At 33.5% G+C, this 19612-nt stretch overlaps 1 protein-coding gene across 1 annotated transcript in view; it reads left to right on the top strand.

Annotated features, from left to right (window-relative positions):
- LOC138307499 (uncharacterized) overlaps window positions 1-19269 on the top strand; it is a 42206-nt gene extending 22937 nt beyond the window's left edge. Inside the window, exons 8-32 of the mRNA XM_069248281.1 lie at window positions 705-749; window positions 952-996; window positions 1414-1458; window positions 1986-2030; window positions 2545-2565; window positions 3431-3472; window positions 4405-4452; window positions 4683-4745; window positions 5201-5245; window positions 5455-5499; window positions 6748-6786; window positions 6921-6974; window positions 8550-8588; window positions 9145-9174; window positions 9597-9668; window positions 10957-11028; window positions 11217-11279; window positions 11691-11720; window positions 12573-12657; window positions 12775-13062; window positions 13698-14036; window positions 14389-14676; window positions 14935-15276; window positions 15809-16114; window positions 16444-19269. Coding sequence (XP_069104382.1) covers window positions 705-749; window positions 952-996; window positions 1414-1458; window positions 1986-2030; window positions 2545-2565; window positions 3431-3472; window positions 4405-4452; window positions 4683-4745; window positions 5201-5245; window positions 5455-5499; window positions 6748-6786; window positions 6921-6974; window positions 8550-8588; window positions 9145-9174; window positions 9597-9668; window positions 10957-11028; window positions 11217-11279; window positions 11691-11720; window positions 12573-12657; window positions 12775-13062; window positions 13698-14036; window positions 14389-14676; window positions 14935-15276; window positions 15809-16114; window positions 16444-16634 — 2682 coding nt within the window. The 3' untranslated portion in view covers window positions 16635-19269. The remainder of the gene's footprint in view (window positions 1-704; window positions 750-951; window positions 997-1413; window positions 1459-1985; window positions 2031-2544; window positions 2566-3430; window positions 3473-4404; window positions 4453-4682; window positions 4746-5200; window positions 5246-5454; window positions 5500-6747; window positions 6787-6920; window positions 6975-8549; window positions 8589-9144; window positions 9175-9596; window positions 9669-10956; window positions 11029-11216; window positions 11280-11690; window positions 11721-12572; window positions 12658-12774; window positions 13063-13697; window positions 14037-14388; window positions 14677-14934; window positions 15277-15808; window positions 16115-16443) is intronic.
- Window positions 19270-19612: the final 343 nt, after the last annotated feature.

Here is a 19612-nt window from a genome sequence, read left to right as displayed (position 1 = left end):
TTCAGTACAAGACCGAGACCGTATCATACATGTAGCTTCATGTTATATTAGCCTTGCCAAATTCAAAGATCTGACAACATTATTTTTTTCTAGTTTGTCGAAACTAGGTCCTACACCTACCGTACAAACTTTGATCTTCACCCGGTATCAAGCTTTCGGCAAACCCAACTAAGTGAAATATCGACAAATACGCCGGTTATCGACTATGCTATCCTGATTTTAATGTTAAAAAGTAAGATATCGTTAGACGGATAACATATAAATCGCTATTCTTCATAATCTTAGCCACAAAAGAGTTTTCATGTGCAGTTCCGAATGCACTCATTGACCCGAGGAGGTCCGAACGAACGGCGCATTCGATCACTGTTCGGAACGTCCTTAAGTACACCATGGTATTTTATAAAGTAACCATTCAATCAGTTCCTATTGATTTCGTGCCATATTATTCATGCTAAAATAATAACGTTTGTTTCCAAAATACTCTACGTATTAATATTTGATAGTATATCGATAAAGCACTTCTAGGTAATTATTTGATAATATTCCATCTCATTTTTAAAATTTCGTAAAAACAAATGTATGTCTACATTGCGTATGATGATGAAAAATACTGATGTATACTGATTAATGTTGTATTAAATAACTTAATGAAGCGAAATTATAATTTGTTACGATTATTTATATCAATTATTGTTTTTTTATAGACTATATCACCTTCCATCTCGACAAGCAGCAACAGTTCACAACAGGTACATTTTGTTTAATACTACTGTCCTCATAGTCTTGGAGAGAATTCAATATCAGAATACTTATCAGAACAATATAAATGCGCTAACTGTTCTAATGCTGTTATTGATTGCGCATGATGAAGGAAAATACTGATAAATATGCTTTAAATCGCTTTTTTAGCGATTTTGTGATTTTTATATAACTTTTCTTGCTGTTGTATAGACTATATCGCCTTCCAGCTCAACAGATAGTGCCAGATCACAACAGGTATAGTGTCACATAATACTACTCAAATAATGTTTTCGCTTCATTGCTCGCTAGTCAAATAGAAATACGATTACAAAACAAAATGTAACTGAACCGTTCTATATCTATATCGTTCATGTTTATCACTTCACCAACATTAGTGACTTTCAACTGGGTATAGACATTTTATATAGTAAAACATACTTCCATCACGAAACCGCCTGCTCAAACAAATCAGTAACGTCGACGTACATTTATTCTGGTCCGGAAAATATTATGCAGTAACATATCTTAGAGAATTGGAGAAATGTGCTTACTGTTCAAAAGAGGTATGCGTATGTTGAAGGGAAAAAGAATAAATATTATTTCAAATCATTTAATTGAGCAAAACTATGCTTAGGTATGATTTCTGTATTAAGTATTATTGTTGTTTTATAGACTATATCGCCTTCCAACTCGGCAAGTAGTGACAGCTCACAAAAGGTAAAGTGTCACATAATACTACAGTCTTCAAATAACATGACGTATTCTGTTAATAAAGCATTTCTCTTTTGGAAGGTAAAAAGTGTCGTCTAATTTCAGATGGCACAATACATTGTAAACATTCACAGACTACAATACATTGCACACATTCACAGACTAAAATACATTGCACACATTCACAGCACAGACTACAATACAGTGTGCACATTCACAGACTACAATACATTGTACACATTCACAGACTACATTCCACTCACTGATATAAACGAACTTTGATTTGCAGTTAAGTATGTCGTCACCTGCTTGCCCATGAATCAAAGGCAAATATTATACGATAGTATCTGTAAGAGAAGTATAAATGTCAGACAGGCTATAAATAAGTGTTTACTGTTCAAAAGCGGTCATTGCGGTTGCTCATGTTGAAAGAAAATATAAATTAATGTTATTTCAAATCACTACCTTAGAGCAAAATGACCAAATTTAAAAACAAAAAAGATTTTAATTCCAATATTATTGTTCTTTTATAGACTGCATCACTGTCCAACTCAACAGGTAGTGGCAGGTCACAACAGGTAACGTGTCACATGATACCACGGTCCTCAAATAACATTACATAATATATGTGTTTTTTGTTCGAAAATCGCGGTTCTCTTTTTTCGCCTCGTAATTAGTGTATTCTGTCTTTGCGTATTACCGAGTTACCTCCCTTGTAGATATGCATACCAAAGCTTTAAAAAAATTAATAATCGCAGAATTATATTTCTCCAATACGGCACGAGGATATCCCGTGTTTGCCAAGGAAAAGATAACTCTATCTTACAAAAAGGTGTAAAACAGCTCACAGGCGCTAGACAATGGCGCAACTGCAATAGATATCTCAACCTTCGTGAAAAGGGGTAGGTCCGGTTAATTTTTTCACCTGGGTTGAGATATCCCTGTCAAGTTGACAGACTCATTTTGTTATCCGATTTGTAATACTTCGAAATTTAGAATAATTACAATCTGTGCAAAGTCGATCAGTCATAATAATTACAATCAGAATGAAATAAAGCAATTTATCAAAACGGAGCCATTTACATTTTTCAGCCCAATGAGAGGAACGCCGTGGTATGTATTAAGTACATTGTATAGGGTTCACATTTCATCGTTAACATCGAGGATGAGGAAATCTTGAATAATGCATTCTAAACAATAGCTGACCAAAAGCGAATCAAGTTGACCCATAAGTCAGTTATTTGCTTAGAGCACTTTTTCTTCTCCTATCATCATGAAGGAGAGAACTTCTACTTTCACATTCCGCGTTGATGAATCAAAGTGTTATAAGTGTACTAGTGATTTGATAGAATTTGTTTATGGTCGTTAGTTGTTTGAGAAACAGATAAACCATCTAACGACCCAGATTTATCGTTTCTCGTATCTGTATATTACAGAGTTTATACTCTTTTGTTGGTAGGTAAAGATTATAACGTCATTATTTCATTATCGAAGAATATTTTTCAGTGAAACCGACGACAGTATCAAAACTAAAATAATGACGTCATAGTCGATACCTACCAACACTGACAGATAAATCTGTAGTATATAAAGACGGAATTGAATTAAGTAAGATAATTTATCATTGTAAATGCTTTCCTCAAATCACCATTCCATGTTTTTATATTTCACATAGAATAAAATACATAGAGAATACATGGTTAGTATCTTACAATACAAGGTTTATTTTCGTGCGAGTCATCTCGGCTTTCCGTGTCGAGCATCAAAATAAACCCTGTATTGTAAGATACTAATCAATGACATGTATTCTATTTTTCCGGCATGCATTGTGACATTCAAAACGAAAGTAAATTGTCAGTTGGGCAGTTGCGTAAAAAATAAATAAACGTATGCTCACACTATTCCCGGGGTGGATTAATGCATGAACCGTTATTGTTAGATTTTAATCAGACATTTCTGAAAAGATTTTTTTTTTCAGCTTAAAATGCATCAAAAGTTTAGGCAAGCTTTCTTCAACGTGGTAAGTTTAAACGGAGAAGGTGAATAGGATAATACCACCACACTCACATACCGGAAACCAAATTATAAGAACGGATTTCCGCTCTATATATCATCCCCTGTATGTCTGCTTACAACCCATACCATCATTTATCTCCCTTTAACTGTTGTAAACTTTTCATTTCAAAACTTAAATATAATAACTATAATTGATGTAAGTTTAAACATTACTTTTGCCACCATTGGAGAGAATTTATATAGGCTTTTCTTGTTATTTAATCCATTTGACTTGAAACATCTTTGTCAATAAATTTGTTGAAATGAGAAAAAAAACAAAAAACAAACAAACATACCACCATCCGCCACATGTTTTGTAAATCTATTATTTTAAATAACTTCCCGCAATGTATTGTCAAAGATCAATTATTTTACTTTTAATTATGTCATTGAAAGGAAAGATAGGCAGGGATTTGTGTTCTAAAATATCATAATACCATATGACATGAAATTTGTAACTTATCAGAATATAATCATAAGAAAACAATCAAGCATTCGATTTTTTTCAAAAGAGGAGGTATTTGCATCTTAATTATATGCTTAATATGTATCTAGACACTTTCGTAAGAAGCTATTAGGAAATAACAGTAAATGAATAAAACAATATCGCCAAGAAAACGAAAACTCATAATGAGATAAAGAAAAATAAGTAACAATTTGACATTTGAAAATTGTTTCAAACTTTCAAGTCCACCATAATATTTTAAGTAACTATTAAATCAATTCTCATTGATTGTTCATGTTAAAGTAATAACGTTGATTTTAAAATACTCTACGTATTAGAGTTTAATAGTATATCGATATAGCACTTCTAGGTAATTATTGTTTTATCTCATTTTCAAACTTTCGTAAAAAAAATAATGGATGTCTAAAACTCCATTTTGAATTTTTTTTTAGTTTTCAAGCTCAACAAGTAGCAGCGACTCGGACAAATCCATTAATGAGGTGATGAGATTTTATTTTGGCATACATATTCGCCAGTGTTTAATGTAACCGAACTTTTATTCGCATTAATGTATAATGTCACCCGCAACCCTATGATTGATTATGTTTTTCACGTTATTGCTTGGAAACCCATATGTCTAAAAGTACTATCATATAAATTCACAAAATAATCTGTAACTGAAGCATAAAATTAAACAAACTTTAATCCTTCTTTACCTCTTATTGTTCAGCATGTTTCACGTTTGAGCGCAACAAGTGCCAGCGGCTCTACATGTAGCACGTCAAGGGACGAGGTAGGTATCCATCATTCTTTATCACCCGTGTTTTCACTTCACCAACATACCATGTAACTGCCTAAGAACTGAATGTAGACGTTTTGTATAGAAACACGTGTTTCTGTCACGAACAAACCTCTTGAAGCAAAACAGTGCCGCCCAAGTACAGTTATTAAAGCAAATATTATGCAATAACACATCTAGGAAAAGTTTAAATATCAAAATACTTCAAACAATAGAAATTACTTATGTTGAATTTAAATACTCATTAATTTTGCTTTAACTGTTCAAAGGGGCGATTGCGATTGTGTATGATGAAGAAAAATACTGATTAATGTTGTTTTAACTGTTCAAAAGCGGTGATTGCGATAGCGTATGATGAAGAAAAATACTGAATTATGTTGTTTTAAATAACTTAATAAAGCGAAATTATAATTTGTTACGATTATTTATATCAATTATTGTTTTTATAGACGATAACACCTTCCAGCTCGACAAGCAGCAACAGTTCACAACAGGTACATTTTGTCATAATACTTTATACTGTCCTCATAGTCTTGGAGATAATTCAATATCAGAATACTTATCAGAACACTATAAATGCGCTAACTGTTTTAAAGCTATTATTGATTGCGTATGATGAAGGAAAATACTGATAAATATTGCTTTAAATCGCTTAATTTAGCGATTTTGTGATTTTTATATAACTTTTCTTGCTGTTTTATAGACTATATCGCCTTCCAGCTCAACAGATAGTGCCAGCTCACAACAGGTACATTGTCACATAATATTGCTGTCTTCTTGTTACATGGCATTTCCTTTTTGAAAGTAAAAGGGTGATCTTTTCAAAAAAGTGATTTTGTTCTTTTCTGATGTGTTTTACTGATTTGTGAAGCTATTTACCAAACCAACATAACTGCACCTGTTCAAGCAAAAAGAAGTGCCGTTGACGTCCATTTATTAAAACAGATATTATGTAATGACCAACATATCGAGAAGAGGTTTAAATATCAGAATATTTCAAACAATAGAAAGGCGTCAACTGGTCTAGATAGGTTGTTGAGATTGCATGTGATGAAGGAAAATACGTCAAGTGAAGAGGTAGGTATTCGTAATTCTTTATCACCCATGTTTACCACTTCACCAACAAAACTGACTCTCAACTGGGTATAAACGATTTAGATAATATAGTATTGCTAGAAAACATGCTTCTGTCACGAAACCACCTGCTCAAAAAACCAGGAACATTGACGTACATTTATCAAAGGCAAATGTTGTGCAATAGTATAAATATCAGACAGGCTATAAATATGTGTATACTGTTCAAAAGCGGTTATTGCGATTGCTCATGTTGAAAGAAAATATAATTAATGTTATTTCAAATCAGTACGTTTGAGGAACATGACGAAATTATTATAATAATGATTTTTATTCTAACATTATTGTACTTTTATAGACTCGTAATTAGTCTATTCCGTCTTTGCATATTACCGAGTTATCTCCCTTGTAGGTAGGTTTTAATTTTGAGTTCTTCATTTTGTGAGAGAAAGTCACGTCGATTTCTCTTAAACATATGACGTTACGCTTACAAATAGATGACGTGACAATCAATACCTACCCGCCAGAATCATGCTGATGTAATTTATTTAAATATATGTAGCTTCACGGTTAATGAACACGTCAAGCTGACAATGGTAGCTAAAACATTATTTTGCTAAGTGTCCCTGGCGATATGGCTTCTTCTTATAGTCGGGGTGTGCCTTTCGGTATCTTTGTCGATATGCCTCAGTGAGATAGTATTATAATATAGGGCACACTCCCACGCGGTCACATTATACAGGGAATACCAGTCGTCACACTCTTTATGCTGTTCTAAGCAGAAAGTACCACTTATACAGACTATCACTTTTATTAAAAATAACGTAATTTCATTCTTATAGTTTGGCTAAATCATAGAACTTTAAAGTGTACTTTATTAAACACATACTTTAAGTAACTATTATCTCATTTTGCTATTTAGACGTCCAATCAGTGGCCACTTTCTGGAAAGGAACAGCGAGTAAGTACGCAGAATCCTTTTTTCTCGACTTTATTTTCTGTTTTCGAGTATACAATTCATTCAACAAAAATATACAAATTTTAAAAGTGTATAGGTTTTTTTGGCGTTTAGTATAGTAACATTTTTTGTTTCAGATGATACGTTTAAGACCGAATCAACTTTGGCGTAGACAAGTCTCGACGATTCCGGTAAATTTGTTTTTTACGACAGTCATGCTAATTGTAGTCTTGGAATAGTAAAAAGTATACACTGTAAATACCGACACTTGTTCAATCCGGATCCCTGTTAATTCCGACCTATTTCTATGGTTCTTTCCGTCTTAATTATAGCAATTAAATCATATTTAATCCGGAAATACATACCTGCCAAAATGTTGATTCTTATGACATCAGGTTGAGACAAGTTATATAGAGATTGATCAGTGTTTTGATTGCGTTAAAGGTGGTATGAACGCAATGGGATACAGACATATTCAATGTAGCGCGTTAGCGCTACATGTAGAATATGTCTGTATCCCATTGCGTTCATACCACCTTTAACGCAATTAAAACACTGTTCAATCTTTATATTTACATAAATAAGGCTACTTTTACGTCAAATTTAAAATGGTGATGGTTGCTAAGTTGGGTAACTACAGTAGTCAGAATGACCGAAGATATAGTTCCGATTGTTGAATGTAATAGCTGCAGTTTGATTTCAAATGTAACAATGACACCTTTAAATTATTTAAAAAATATGTTTTTTTTTCAATTTGATAATATATCATTAATGTCCATTTCGAATAAAAATTGAAATAAGCGAGGCGGAAAAACTACCGGTATGTATCGTTGTCAGGGTAGTGATGCGGTCCGAAGTGGAGCGAGCCGCCATATTTGATTTTCAACGAAGGAAAGTAACTGTGATATAGGCCTATTGATGGTATGACAATTGAGCTGCTGAATGTTTGTTATGTATGTGTCGGTCTACGAAAGCGATATAGACTAAATTCTTTATAGTCATGACTTTTATTTTATTGTACGGAGGATAGACAAGTGTTTGCATGGTGTGTGTAGGCCTATTTTGAATGCAAAGACGGGAGTAAAGCTGATGATACTGTTTCGGGTAGGGTATTACCTGTAATGTTTTTTATCTTCTGGAAACCTGTACATGACCTGTTAACCTATTGTTCCCTTAGACGATCCCAGAATTGTTCTCCGACAATCAGATGTTTTGTATATTTAGGTGAGATGAGTGACCGTTCACACATACTGACGTAACTACTGTATGGAATTTCCCCGAACATTCCCGAGGAAAGCCCCTCGGTTGTAGCCTCGACCAGCGATTCATTTGGTTGTTTATTACCGTTACAATGCTTGAACACATCTTTTGTTTTGATGTCAAATACATATATTTAATTAAAACTCTTTATTGTTATTTTGAAATCCGTCAAGACTCAACTTATGACGCAAAATCTTATCGAAGCGAGAACTAGAAGTAGTCCGAACCTGCACTGCGTTTGTATTCATACGTCATTGCGATTACGCTAATACATGTATGAATGCAACTCCCCTCTAATTGACTATATAGAGGCATATGTGAATATACTGTAATGATATTTCTAAAATATAGGAAGTTTATTTTCATATTTTCTCTCATTGCAAATATGTCTACAATCATGCATTTGCTTTTAGTACACGCGATGAGCTTAGATTATTTTCAGGGACAATAAGTCAGCGAAACTATTAATTTTGATAAAACAAATTGGCTTTTATTTATTTATTCAGGAGGGACACGATCATCCACCCGAGCACGAAATTTCATCGGTAATTATATTTTTAGTGATTGTAAATTATTGTATTTTCCGCGAGATGCAATATTATGCATAATTACGCCAAGGAGCTCTAGCTCCTGTCAAATATTTCGCAAATCTTTGTATAAAATGATTTTATTAATGCACGATTTCAGTGTGAGATCGCGAGATTTCCGATTCGCGAATATGTGTATGAATATTGTATACACAAAATAAAATGTTTCACAATAAGTTTGTATTAATAAAGAATATGTTTCAATATTTATGCAAAATAAGCAATCGTTATGTCTATCATATTCATTACATAGGCGACGACAAGCGTGTCCAGGTAGATAACGCAAAAAGTCAAATAAATTTTTACAAATACAAATTTTTACAAATGATACTTTTTCCAGTCTCAATTGTACACGATAATACTTACAATGTCATCTTTAATTTGATCATATCTTTAAACAATTGATCTTAATATATGGTTTTAATTTATATGTAAATATAAGACGTAATTTTACTTTGGTGTTCGATGATTTCCTTCATTAAATATACACTGATACTTGCATTTTATTATTTAGATGGAAAATACAACATCCTTTGTTGTATCGGTAAGTAAGTATATGAATACTGTAATTAAACTTACTTTCGCGTGTGATTTATTTTCGCATTTTGCGCGGGCGATACAATTCGCAAATGTATAGTGATGAGTAAAAGATTCAAATTTAAGTGCAATAAAATGTTTTACCTGTTAAGCACTAAAATGTAGATGGGTATATGATAACGCAAAACTGGTCGCCGAGAATACTTGATTTACAGTAACTATATTGAGTCTATTCAACTTGAAGGGATACCATTCAATATGTTTTCCGAGTTTCTATGCAGACTCTTGTACATACAAAAACGCTGATTGAGGTTCTATCCATTAATTCATCTATTTTTTTTATTTGACATTTAGTACATTACCTATCAGTTGAAATGAAAACTTATCCTTAAAATATAGTTTTGCTTGATGATTTGATTGTGTAATTAGGGCGGGTCGGTGACATCATTTAATGATCTTGGAGCAGAACATCCAGTAAACTATCCTGACACACACCGCCTGGTAAATGTATTTTTTGTTTGTTTTATCACTCTGTTTAATACTGAAAATCATTAGTTTTTGCGAGATACAAGTTTTTGTGTGATATCGTGAGAGAGCTTGAATGCAAATTCAACTGTTACACGGATAATTGTATTGTATAGGCGTATATACATTATGAATGCGAGATTGTCATTACAATTGTAAGATCTCTTGATATTAGTTTCAGTAATCAATTATTTAAAAAATCTATATTCTTTATTTCTAAATAGATATTTCTATATTTAGTTTCCTGATTTACACTCTACATGTTTTCACCAGTGATAAAACCATGCATATTCAGTTCAACCTTTCCAAGCGCAGTTGGCATTCATAGAGTCTATAAATTTCAACCGCTGATCATGACGTCATTATCGTTGTGACGTCACAATTGTCGTGCCAGCGATCACAAAAAAACGGCTGTTCAAATGTCTGTTCCATCCTTGACGATAGCGAATGATTATTCCATTATATATGTAATATCCCTTTGGATTTCATCATAAAATTGTAACCATGTGTAAATACATATAAACATTGAACGTCTTTCTGTTGGTATTTATAGCAAAATAGCGCGCTTCATGGAATTTGCCTCTGTCCAGTTGGCATTCATATTGGGTATGAATGCAAACTGAAAGACGGCTAGCGCTTCATGTTGAATTTGCCTCTGTTCAGTTAATGTTCTATTGGCTATGAATGCCAACTGGAAGACGTTCAATGCTTAAATAAAGAACGAACACCAGCGTAATAAGACCACTTTGTAAGATCACGTGGTTAACATCAGTACAAGTTGGTTAAAGAGACAATTTGTATCCCCTTGGGTGGTTTTATAGAAAGGTTTGATCGTATTTCAAAGCAACAAAAATAACAAAACTGACATTGTATAGTCCAATTAGCACAGGATTTAAAAACAATTGGACGGCCTTTATAGTTTATTTTACTCGTCAATTTCATGACTATAAATCAGTCTTGATTTGGTATAATGTCCCGCATTTTTTTCAAGGTTTGTTCTTCTGAACCGTTTTTAATTTGTTCATGAAATGTACCATGAGTATATGTAAAAAGGATGCTCTAAGAGCGTGTTCTATGACAATAAGAAATGATTCGAACAATATCCACATCGTAATCTGATATTCTTATGAACATTTATACTTTCTATAAATCATAGTTGTATTTCTGTTTGCTGATACAAGCTGTAAGTCGTTATGATCATGTCAGCAAAGTTTCACTTCACTATTTAATTAGTTGTGTAGTTATTTAAATTTATATTATTTAGATGCAGAATGCGTCACCGAGCCTACAACGTGGGATCGACAATCCGACGTTTCAATATCAAGGACGTAGTGTGGTAACTACCTATGATTTTTATTTTTCGGATCCATTCGTCTTAGAAAATTTGTTTTAAAAAATCAATTGGAAAAATTTAAAATGTGTTTCAACATTTTATTTGACGTAGACTTATATGTGAATTTATAATTAAATATCATCATTTCAGCGCTGAAATGTAGTAAACAGTCTCATTTTATTTTTGTTTAGACCGACATGCTGCAATCATATGTGGATGACAATTCAGAAGATTCTCCCGATACAAATTGTTTTGTGAGTATTTTCCTTCTTTTCTAAATCTCTATAAAACCATAAATTTAAAGTAAGACAAAAGATTAAATCATAAGATATCCACCACACAATCACATGATATCTATATTAATATAAAATATGGGACAAAGAATTAATTCCCACAGTGTGGACAAACTGTTGTTGAATTTCCGTGGCGACCTGCCCTTTATCAAGACACAAATAAAGCCATATTAATATAAAATGTCATTTTACTTGGTATGGTCCAAGACAATGATTCGCCTAAGATACTTTGAGCTGTACCAATGATCCATTGTCGTGATTATTGATAATAAAGCTAATACTATGCAGCTGTACATGTATTTACAAACGTAATGATGCTTTTCATACCTTTGTGTATACTTTTCTAAAGGAATGTCGTTTTACATATTGTAGGGCAAATTGAAAGGAAGAGATCTAATACAGGTAGGTGTGTACAGTGAATTACAAACTACAAGTTATACATGTACTTGATATATTATATAATGATTAGCCAATCACTCAATAAAAATACGATATAAATATAACCACATGATATACAATTAAATCAAGTATACAATTTGCCGAAAACACAATACGAGATAGTAAGACATTGCAGATAGATGGTACATGTATATCATATTAAGCCTTACCATAAAATTACATTTACTTTAACATTTCATGACTTCAAGAAAATGTTTTAACGTTTCAAACAGAATAGATAAATCCATCTTCTACAAATATATACATGCTGTATATATGAGGATAAATATTATATGATTTTAACATAGACTACATTTATATGCTGATTTGTTATCTAGTTCAGTTGTTAAGGTTCAATTAGTTTTATCTATTCGTTCATTATAAATAGAGGGTATTACATGGTTTTTTTATGTGGAAAAAATGATAAACTTTATCATGCAAATAAACGTATTTTTCGAACCATGCCATAACATGCTGCTTTATTGTCTTGAAATGTCTAGAGGATATGTCATGGGTTTTCGTGCACACTTACACAGATTTAAAATGAACAAGCTTACAACGAATTCATGGTTATAACGTTGTAATTCACAATAATTCAATTTTGAAATTCGGAACGATTATCAAAAATTGAATATAAAGGGAAACGAATGACAGGTTTAATTGCGAAAAAAATAACCGGCGTGCGTTTTATATAAAATGAGAAAACAATCTTCGTTTAAAAAAAGAAAGAATAACCGTATTACTGCAAACATCTATTTGAAAGAAATTGATAAATGGAAGAAATCTTACAAAAACTGTATTATGATTTGATTTCAGAGAATCGTCTGTTTTGCCATCTTAATCGTGATAGCTGCATCTGGAGCTGTTGCCATCATTTTTAGCAGTTATGCAGCAGTAGAAGGTAATTTACAGGGAAATTTTTCAGAACTTGCTTTTACACAAATAAACGTATCATCTAATTATTTCATTTACGTTAAATCATTGAGTATCTGTAAAACTTTGTTTCCATTCTGAACAGAGACATGTATATTCCTTCACAACGAACTTGTCTGTCCCCTTCAAGAAAATACCAGAATAGAAGTTATGGTACCACATAGTCATTTGGAAACTGGTGACGGTCGAATCGTTTACAATTTAAAGAATGACACCGATGTTACAATCCAAGGCTTTAACATCAGAGTAGAGAAAAACAAAGTGTACGTTCACAAACACCCTTATGAATGTATCGAAGAAGGGGAGCATTCGGTCAGACTGCTGAAGGACAACGTCACTCAAAGGGAACATAAACTGTCGCTTCATGTCACAGGTATTGTTACAAAAAGTTTGGTTAATTAGTCAATTAACACCCAGTGTCATTTATAGACGTATCAGGTTACATAGTGAAGAAGTATCCGACAAATAAAACATTGTCCACCGGTCAGTGCCTAGCAACTAACCCGCATGAGATTCGGAATTGCGCCCTAGAGGTGTATTGGGCCATTTTCTCCAACAATACGTTTATTGAATAGTCACATCGGGACTTCTTAACCACTCGGCCACCGTGATCACAAAAGTGAAACTTTGATCAGTTGGTAAAAGTATTAATTACCACATATAACTCGACGATCCTTTTCATTCTGTAGTATGGTATGTCATTTACTAACCTTGATCAATCTGACGTGTAAAGTTTTCGCACATTTGATTTCAATTACCTGAAAATCTAAATTTATCATGGCTTTGCTGCTGTAAACCAACGTTCTTTCGCCTACGATTTGCTATTGCGAATTTCGTGATCCAGAGAAATTCGCGAAATTTAATTCCGCGAGTTAATATCTCCATCATTTATATTCATAGAAAATGCCATTCAATTTTTCAATCCGATAATTTTAATCTTCGTGATTTTGATTTGAAATGATAATCACATACATTGAACCGTTGCTTTCAAATTAATTTCCTTTTCAGATTTTAACGATACAATAATGTTGGTAACAACACCATATACGAACGCTACAGACAAGAAAGAGTATGTGCAATTTACCTGTAGTGGGTTTCATCAATGTGGTGAAGTTGTGATGAAACTGGAGCTAAATATCACGGATTTCGGAACCTATGACAAACCTATGAATTGTTCGCGGACTAATTCCGAAGGTGAGGTACTGCCAAATTATGGGTACACGTGTACTTGTTCCATGACTGCGGAAATATTCCGACGTACAGACAACCTGAAATGCAAACCAACGGTAGAGTCACTACAGAATGTTAAAACGGACCCCCTTCCTCAGCGATCTGTAAATGTCACAGGTAAGGAATGTTATTTATTGGGATGAAATTGGAGGGTTAGGGTTTTTTTTCGCCAACAGATAAAAAATATGTTTGGTTAGATTTTGCATTTTAAATAGAATATGTGTACCATGTAATATATCAAATTATGAGTAAAGAAAAACTAAAAAGAAAACTATGCACATATAGGATATAAAATTATAGCGTAAAGTTCAATCGATCAATTCATTTTGTTAATATAATGACTGCTCGAATTTTATACGGAAAATGAAATGACTATCAATTCAAACAATGCCATTGGTACCATCAATTACATCACGATACATTACACAATACCGATCTTATCTGACCAGCACAGTTATTCTGTTTTCAGATGCAACTAAAACCATGCATACTTTAGAAAAAGGACAAAACGAAACAATCCAATGGAACGTTCTGCTCCCAAACCCAAAAGAACTTCCAACTCTCGAAACAGAACTAAACAGGGTTTTACATTCAAATCAGATATCTCCAAATGGAAGAATATATCTATCCGTTACTGTGAAAGAACATGTTGCTACTTATCAAGTTAAGTTTAGACCGGTCACCTGTACCGACAACGGCACATGGTTGGTTCAATTACCAAATGGCGAAAGTTTAGACAAAGAAATCAATGTCACTGGTAAGAAAACTATTACCCAATTATGTATAACCGATTGGCCAATGCACAATAAACTTAATCACTTGATTAGTGAACTTTCTTTTTATTTTCCTTATTTCTCTTTTTTATGTTTTGAACAACTTGGTCCGGATTGTAATTGAGATGTGATTCAATTAAAGCTTGAATATAATGATGAAAAGAGGAAGAAGAAAATCGCTGTATGTAAATGTATATGCCATTGTCAGATCGCTAATGTAGATGTGTTTGTATATGTTTTAGGATTATCAGCATTCACGCAATGCCCAAAGAAAATAGCCGTAACAGTTGGACAGCAACTGAATCTTCACTTCCGCTCATGCATACCGGATGCTGCTAAAGCATATTTCTTGAATCTTTTTGGACGGACGACTCTAAGTGGAAATATCCCGAAGGAAAGAGCAATAGAAATTGCTGATATGGGTACAAACTTTCGAGGAAGTATCGTTCTTAACGAACTCTCGGTCACGCTCGAAATAAAACAAATCACTTGCGCTGACCATGGAAAGAACTTCCAAATGATGATCCTTGGAAACCCGACAGAAGATACAGTGCAGCAGTTTAATTCTCGTGCCGATATTATCGGTACGTTATCACTGGCAAAACGATACTAATTATCAATTGCCGATTAAGTCCACGTTGATAGTCAAAAAAGAGTAATATCATTTCATTTTAATATTTTTGCCGAAACAATATTTACACTAATTCTATTCAAATTCTGTGGAGCTGATTTTTCAATGCATATAAGGACAGTTCCTTGGTATTTCGGTCTTCCTTGTGAATATATAGCATTTTGGCTGGAACATTTTCAATATTATCATGCACTTACATAAAATTATGATCATACTCGCTTCTTATAAAACGCTTAAAATACGTTTGGCAACAATACTGCAGAAAGAATCCGAATGGATTTTTATGTTATGGAGATATAACACTAAAAATACCCGCCAATCAAAAGCGACGTTACAAACGGCAACATCATTGTTTTGTATTTTTCATTTATGTACTGATATTGTAAGCCAATGAAAATCCTTGTTACAAGCTAGACTGAATTATATTGAATAATGAACATAATAAAACTGTGACAATAGTTTTATTTGGACTTATTTCCTCTCAGGTCGGTATGGTGCTACTTCAACAGGAGATAACTTCATAGAGAACAGACCAGCTACTGTAAATCTATGGATCCAGTTGGGCTGCAGACCAGACAATTACACAATTCATAACAGAACAAATGCAATTCCATCTGCCAACTTGACAGAGGATGTACATACTGGAGAGAAAATGTTCAGCCAGACGTTTTCCTTTCCCCAGATGTCCATGGCTGACAATGGTACAACTTTGTACCTTCACAGCAGCTTCATTGACGATGAAGGTATGAAGAGAAATGTCAGCATTCAACAAGATATCCTTGTGGTGTCGGGTAAGTTGATTATTTTATTTCGAATGAAAGAATATAAAATTTTTAAAGGTGTCTTTTAAATTAATATAGATATATATACTAAAATGAAAATATTTTATAAAGTTGGTGCACACATTTTTTAAACTTTAATAAACTGAACATGAAAAATTGAATTGATAATATATAAAACAAATTTTTGTTAACGATTGAACGATTTGCATTCTTACTGACGTAGCCATTGTAATGGCAGGATGCAATGGCGTCATGATAAGGTTTCAGAGATATGAATTATTGAAGATTACCTAGAGCAGCTCTAGTCTACTTTATGTGCATACTGTGTGTATTTATAGCAACATTCTGTAATGCTAAGAGTCCAGGCTGTAACTACGATCATCCGTACAAAGCCAGCAAGTTCATCGCGTGTGGACACGGGGTTGTTGCTAGTATTGGTGATTGTCCTGATGACCTGGAGTTCGTTGAGTCGAGTTGTACCGGTCAGTGTTGTCCGAAGGCTTCGACATCCAATTGTCAACAGGCATAAGAACATAGTTACCAAACTACCAGAAGTTACAAAAAAATCTTCATTTTAAATAATGAAGTTACCGTGACTTGCTTCTATATATAGACAGATTTTGAAGATGATTGCAAAACTTTTTAATACAGTGCACGTATATTTAATACTATTTTTTCGATGCCCTTGCTCATATCTCAATCCAACAGAATGGTAAAACACCATCCTCAACAAGGGTTCATAATTGATTAATAGAATCTAACATGGGTCTGTGAAGTGGACAGGGATATCTCAACCCGAGTGAAAGATTTTGGCCGGACAACCCAAGGCTTGTCGAGGATTGACGGCCAAAATCTTTCACGAGGGTTGAGATCTCCCTGTCCACTTCACAGACCCATGTTTGATTCTTTTTCTCCCATACTTAGTAGAAAAAATGATGAAATTCCACTTGGTTTCCAGCTTTTTCATCCAGCCATTATCGCAGGAACGTCGTTATGCGTCAAAATTGATGACGTCTACAATGATCGCCGCGGTAACGCCGCATATATTGATGACGTCACGTTATTGCCTAGCGCGTGTGAGCTGTCTTACACCCCCCTGTGTGAGATAGAGATATATTTCCGTAGCAACAACGGATATTCCTGTGAAGTATGGGAGAAAAATGTGTTAATAGGTCAATTGACAGTATCAGACAATTTTCCTTATTCCGATATTATTTCTTATGAATCAGCACACACATATCTGATTGATCATGTGCCTGATATCAACACTGTTGAAAATATGTCCGTCTGTCAAACAACGATTCTCCTCGAACGGAGGTCAGTAGAATCAGCGCACGTGCTGTAATTCTAAAACACATCTGTGTTTCTTTATGTGTCGAATACAGAAAAAAGTATAGGTGGTAAGTGTACATGTATTCCGACAACTACAACGCTGGTCGCAGGATAAATTACATGTATACTATTGTATAGACATATTCAATACTTCTTTTGTCGTTAAGTTTGGGTTGTAGGCTGTGATGCGTAATAGATACCATTTTATGTGTGATATTTCTTTATAACTTTGCCGAACCATGATACATGTACACGAAATGGACAAATAGTTTTACAATGTTATTCACGTGTGTTTTTTAGTGTGTATTTTTCGTCAAAATTACTTGGTGTTTTCGAAAACATTATTGTTTATATAGAAAATGATTGTATTTATGTGTACGTCTTATGAAGAGTACTTTAATACACAATAATGCCCAAAATCCTTACACAAATATGAAAAAGAAAATTCGGAATAACTACGTAAAATTAATTGTACCCCGCAACGAAGTTAAGGGGGGGGGGGGGGTTATACTGGAATCAGGTTATCCCTCCGTCCGTACGTCGGTCTGTCTGTCTAAAGACACAACTTTGTCTGGCGAACTACCATATTACCTTATTACCTACTGGACAGATTTTGAATTGTATCCATTGTGCGTTTTAACATTTTTATAGTATTTTTTTTTTAAATTTAAATTTGTGCCTGGATATTGTGTAGAACCAGGTACTCAAAAATAGCTAACGCTCTCGGAACATTAATCAAACATTTAATAGAACCGAGTACTCAGAAATGATTAACGCTCCCGGCGTAACATTCTTCAAAACATCGCTTCCGGCGTTACAAATATCAAACATCGAAAAGGACCAAGTTAAATTTCAAATTCAGAAATTTTATTTAAGTCTGTAAAATTAAGAGGCTAGTCTATACAGTATTATGAGAGACTGTAAAATATGTATATACACACATGAAAGATATGAGAATAAAAACCTTAAAAATGATACGAATCAGTTATTGTAAAATACGTTTCGGCGTTTATCTAACATTTGTTTACAGGTTTTGGCACTATAACAAAACATATCACTATTTTAGAGATTAAAACATAATTTTTCTGTATCACAAAGTGTTGGAAAATCAGAATTAATCCTACAAGCCTTTCAGAAAATGTCATTTCAATCATCCTGATATAACGGACAATTTAATAAAACATGGAGCTCGTCTTCTATTTGATCATGACAATTAAAACATGTTCTAGAATTTAAATCTAAGTTTTCATAACGACCAGTTTCTATTCGAAACCAAGTACTCAGAAATAGCTAACGCTCCCGGCATAACATTTATCAAACATCGCTTACGGCGTAAAATTTACCAAATATTGAATAGAACCAAGAACTCCATATCGCAAATATTTAAAACCGTTAAAATGTTATTTTCTTTTTTCCGATAAAATCGCGAAAATTTCAATCCGCAAAAATTTTGTATATGTGAAATATTTTGTTAGTTTTAATGATTTCGTCTGTTTTCAATATTGAGAATTTTTCTTTTTGAAACAAAAGCGATATACAACAGAACTTATTATCATTTATCCAACAAGCCGCCAGATATCCATATGTGATATTACATGTATTTTGTACAACCCTCCAATACCGACGAAATAAGAGAAACGAATATTCAAAGGAAGCCTTGAGTGACCAGGAGAAAGCCAAACGAAGGAAAGGATGTATAAACATTGAGAAGTTAAAAGTTATGAAAAGCGGTTTAGAACTTCTGTCGCCTTTATCGGAGGGATAGATTTTAAAATAAAAGTTACTTTGATTGATATGATTATAGATTTCTCAATAAAACGGTCAAAATAGCCTGGGTTCCTTAATTTTGTAAATGTGAAATATTTTGTTAGTTTGAAACATTTCGTCTGTTTCCAAATTTGAGAAATTTTCGCTTTGAAACAAAAGCGTCATACAACAGAACTTATTATCATTTATTAAACAATCCGCCTGATATCCATATGTGATATTACATGTATTTTTGTACAACCCTCCGATACCGACGACAAAAGAGAAACGAATATTGAAGGGAAGCCTAGAGTGACCAGGAGAATGCCAAACGAAGGAAAGGATGATATGAACATTGATAATTTGAAAGTCATGAAAAGTGGTTTAGAACTTCTGTCGTCTTTATCGGAGGGGATAGATTTTAAAATA

Source organism: Argopecten irradians, chromosome 14 (genome assembly GCF_041381155.1).
Source record: "Argopecten irradians isolate NY chromosome 14, Ai_NY, whole genome shotgun sequence".
Taxonomy (NCBI): Eukaryota; Metazoa; Mollusca; class Bivalvia; order Pectinida; family Pectinidae; genus Argopecten; species Argopecten irradians.
This window is presented reverse-complemented; position numbering and strand designations above follow the sequence as displayed.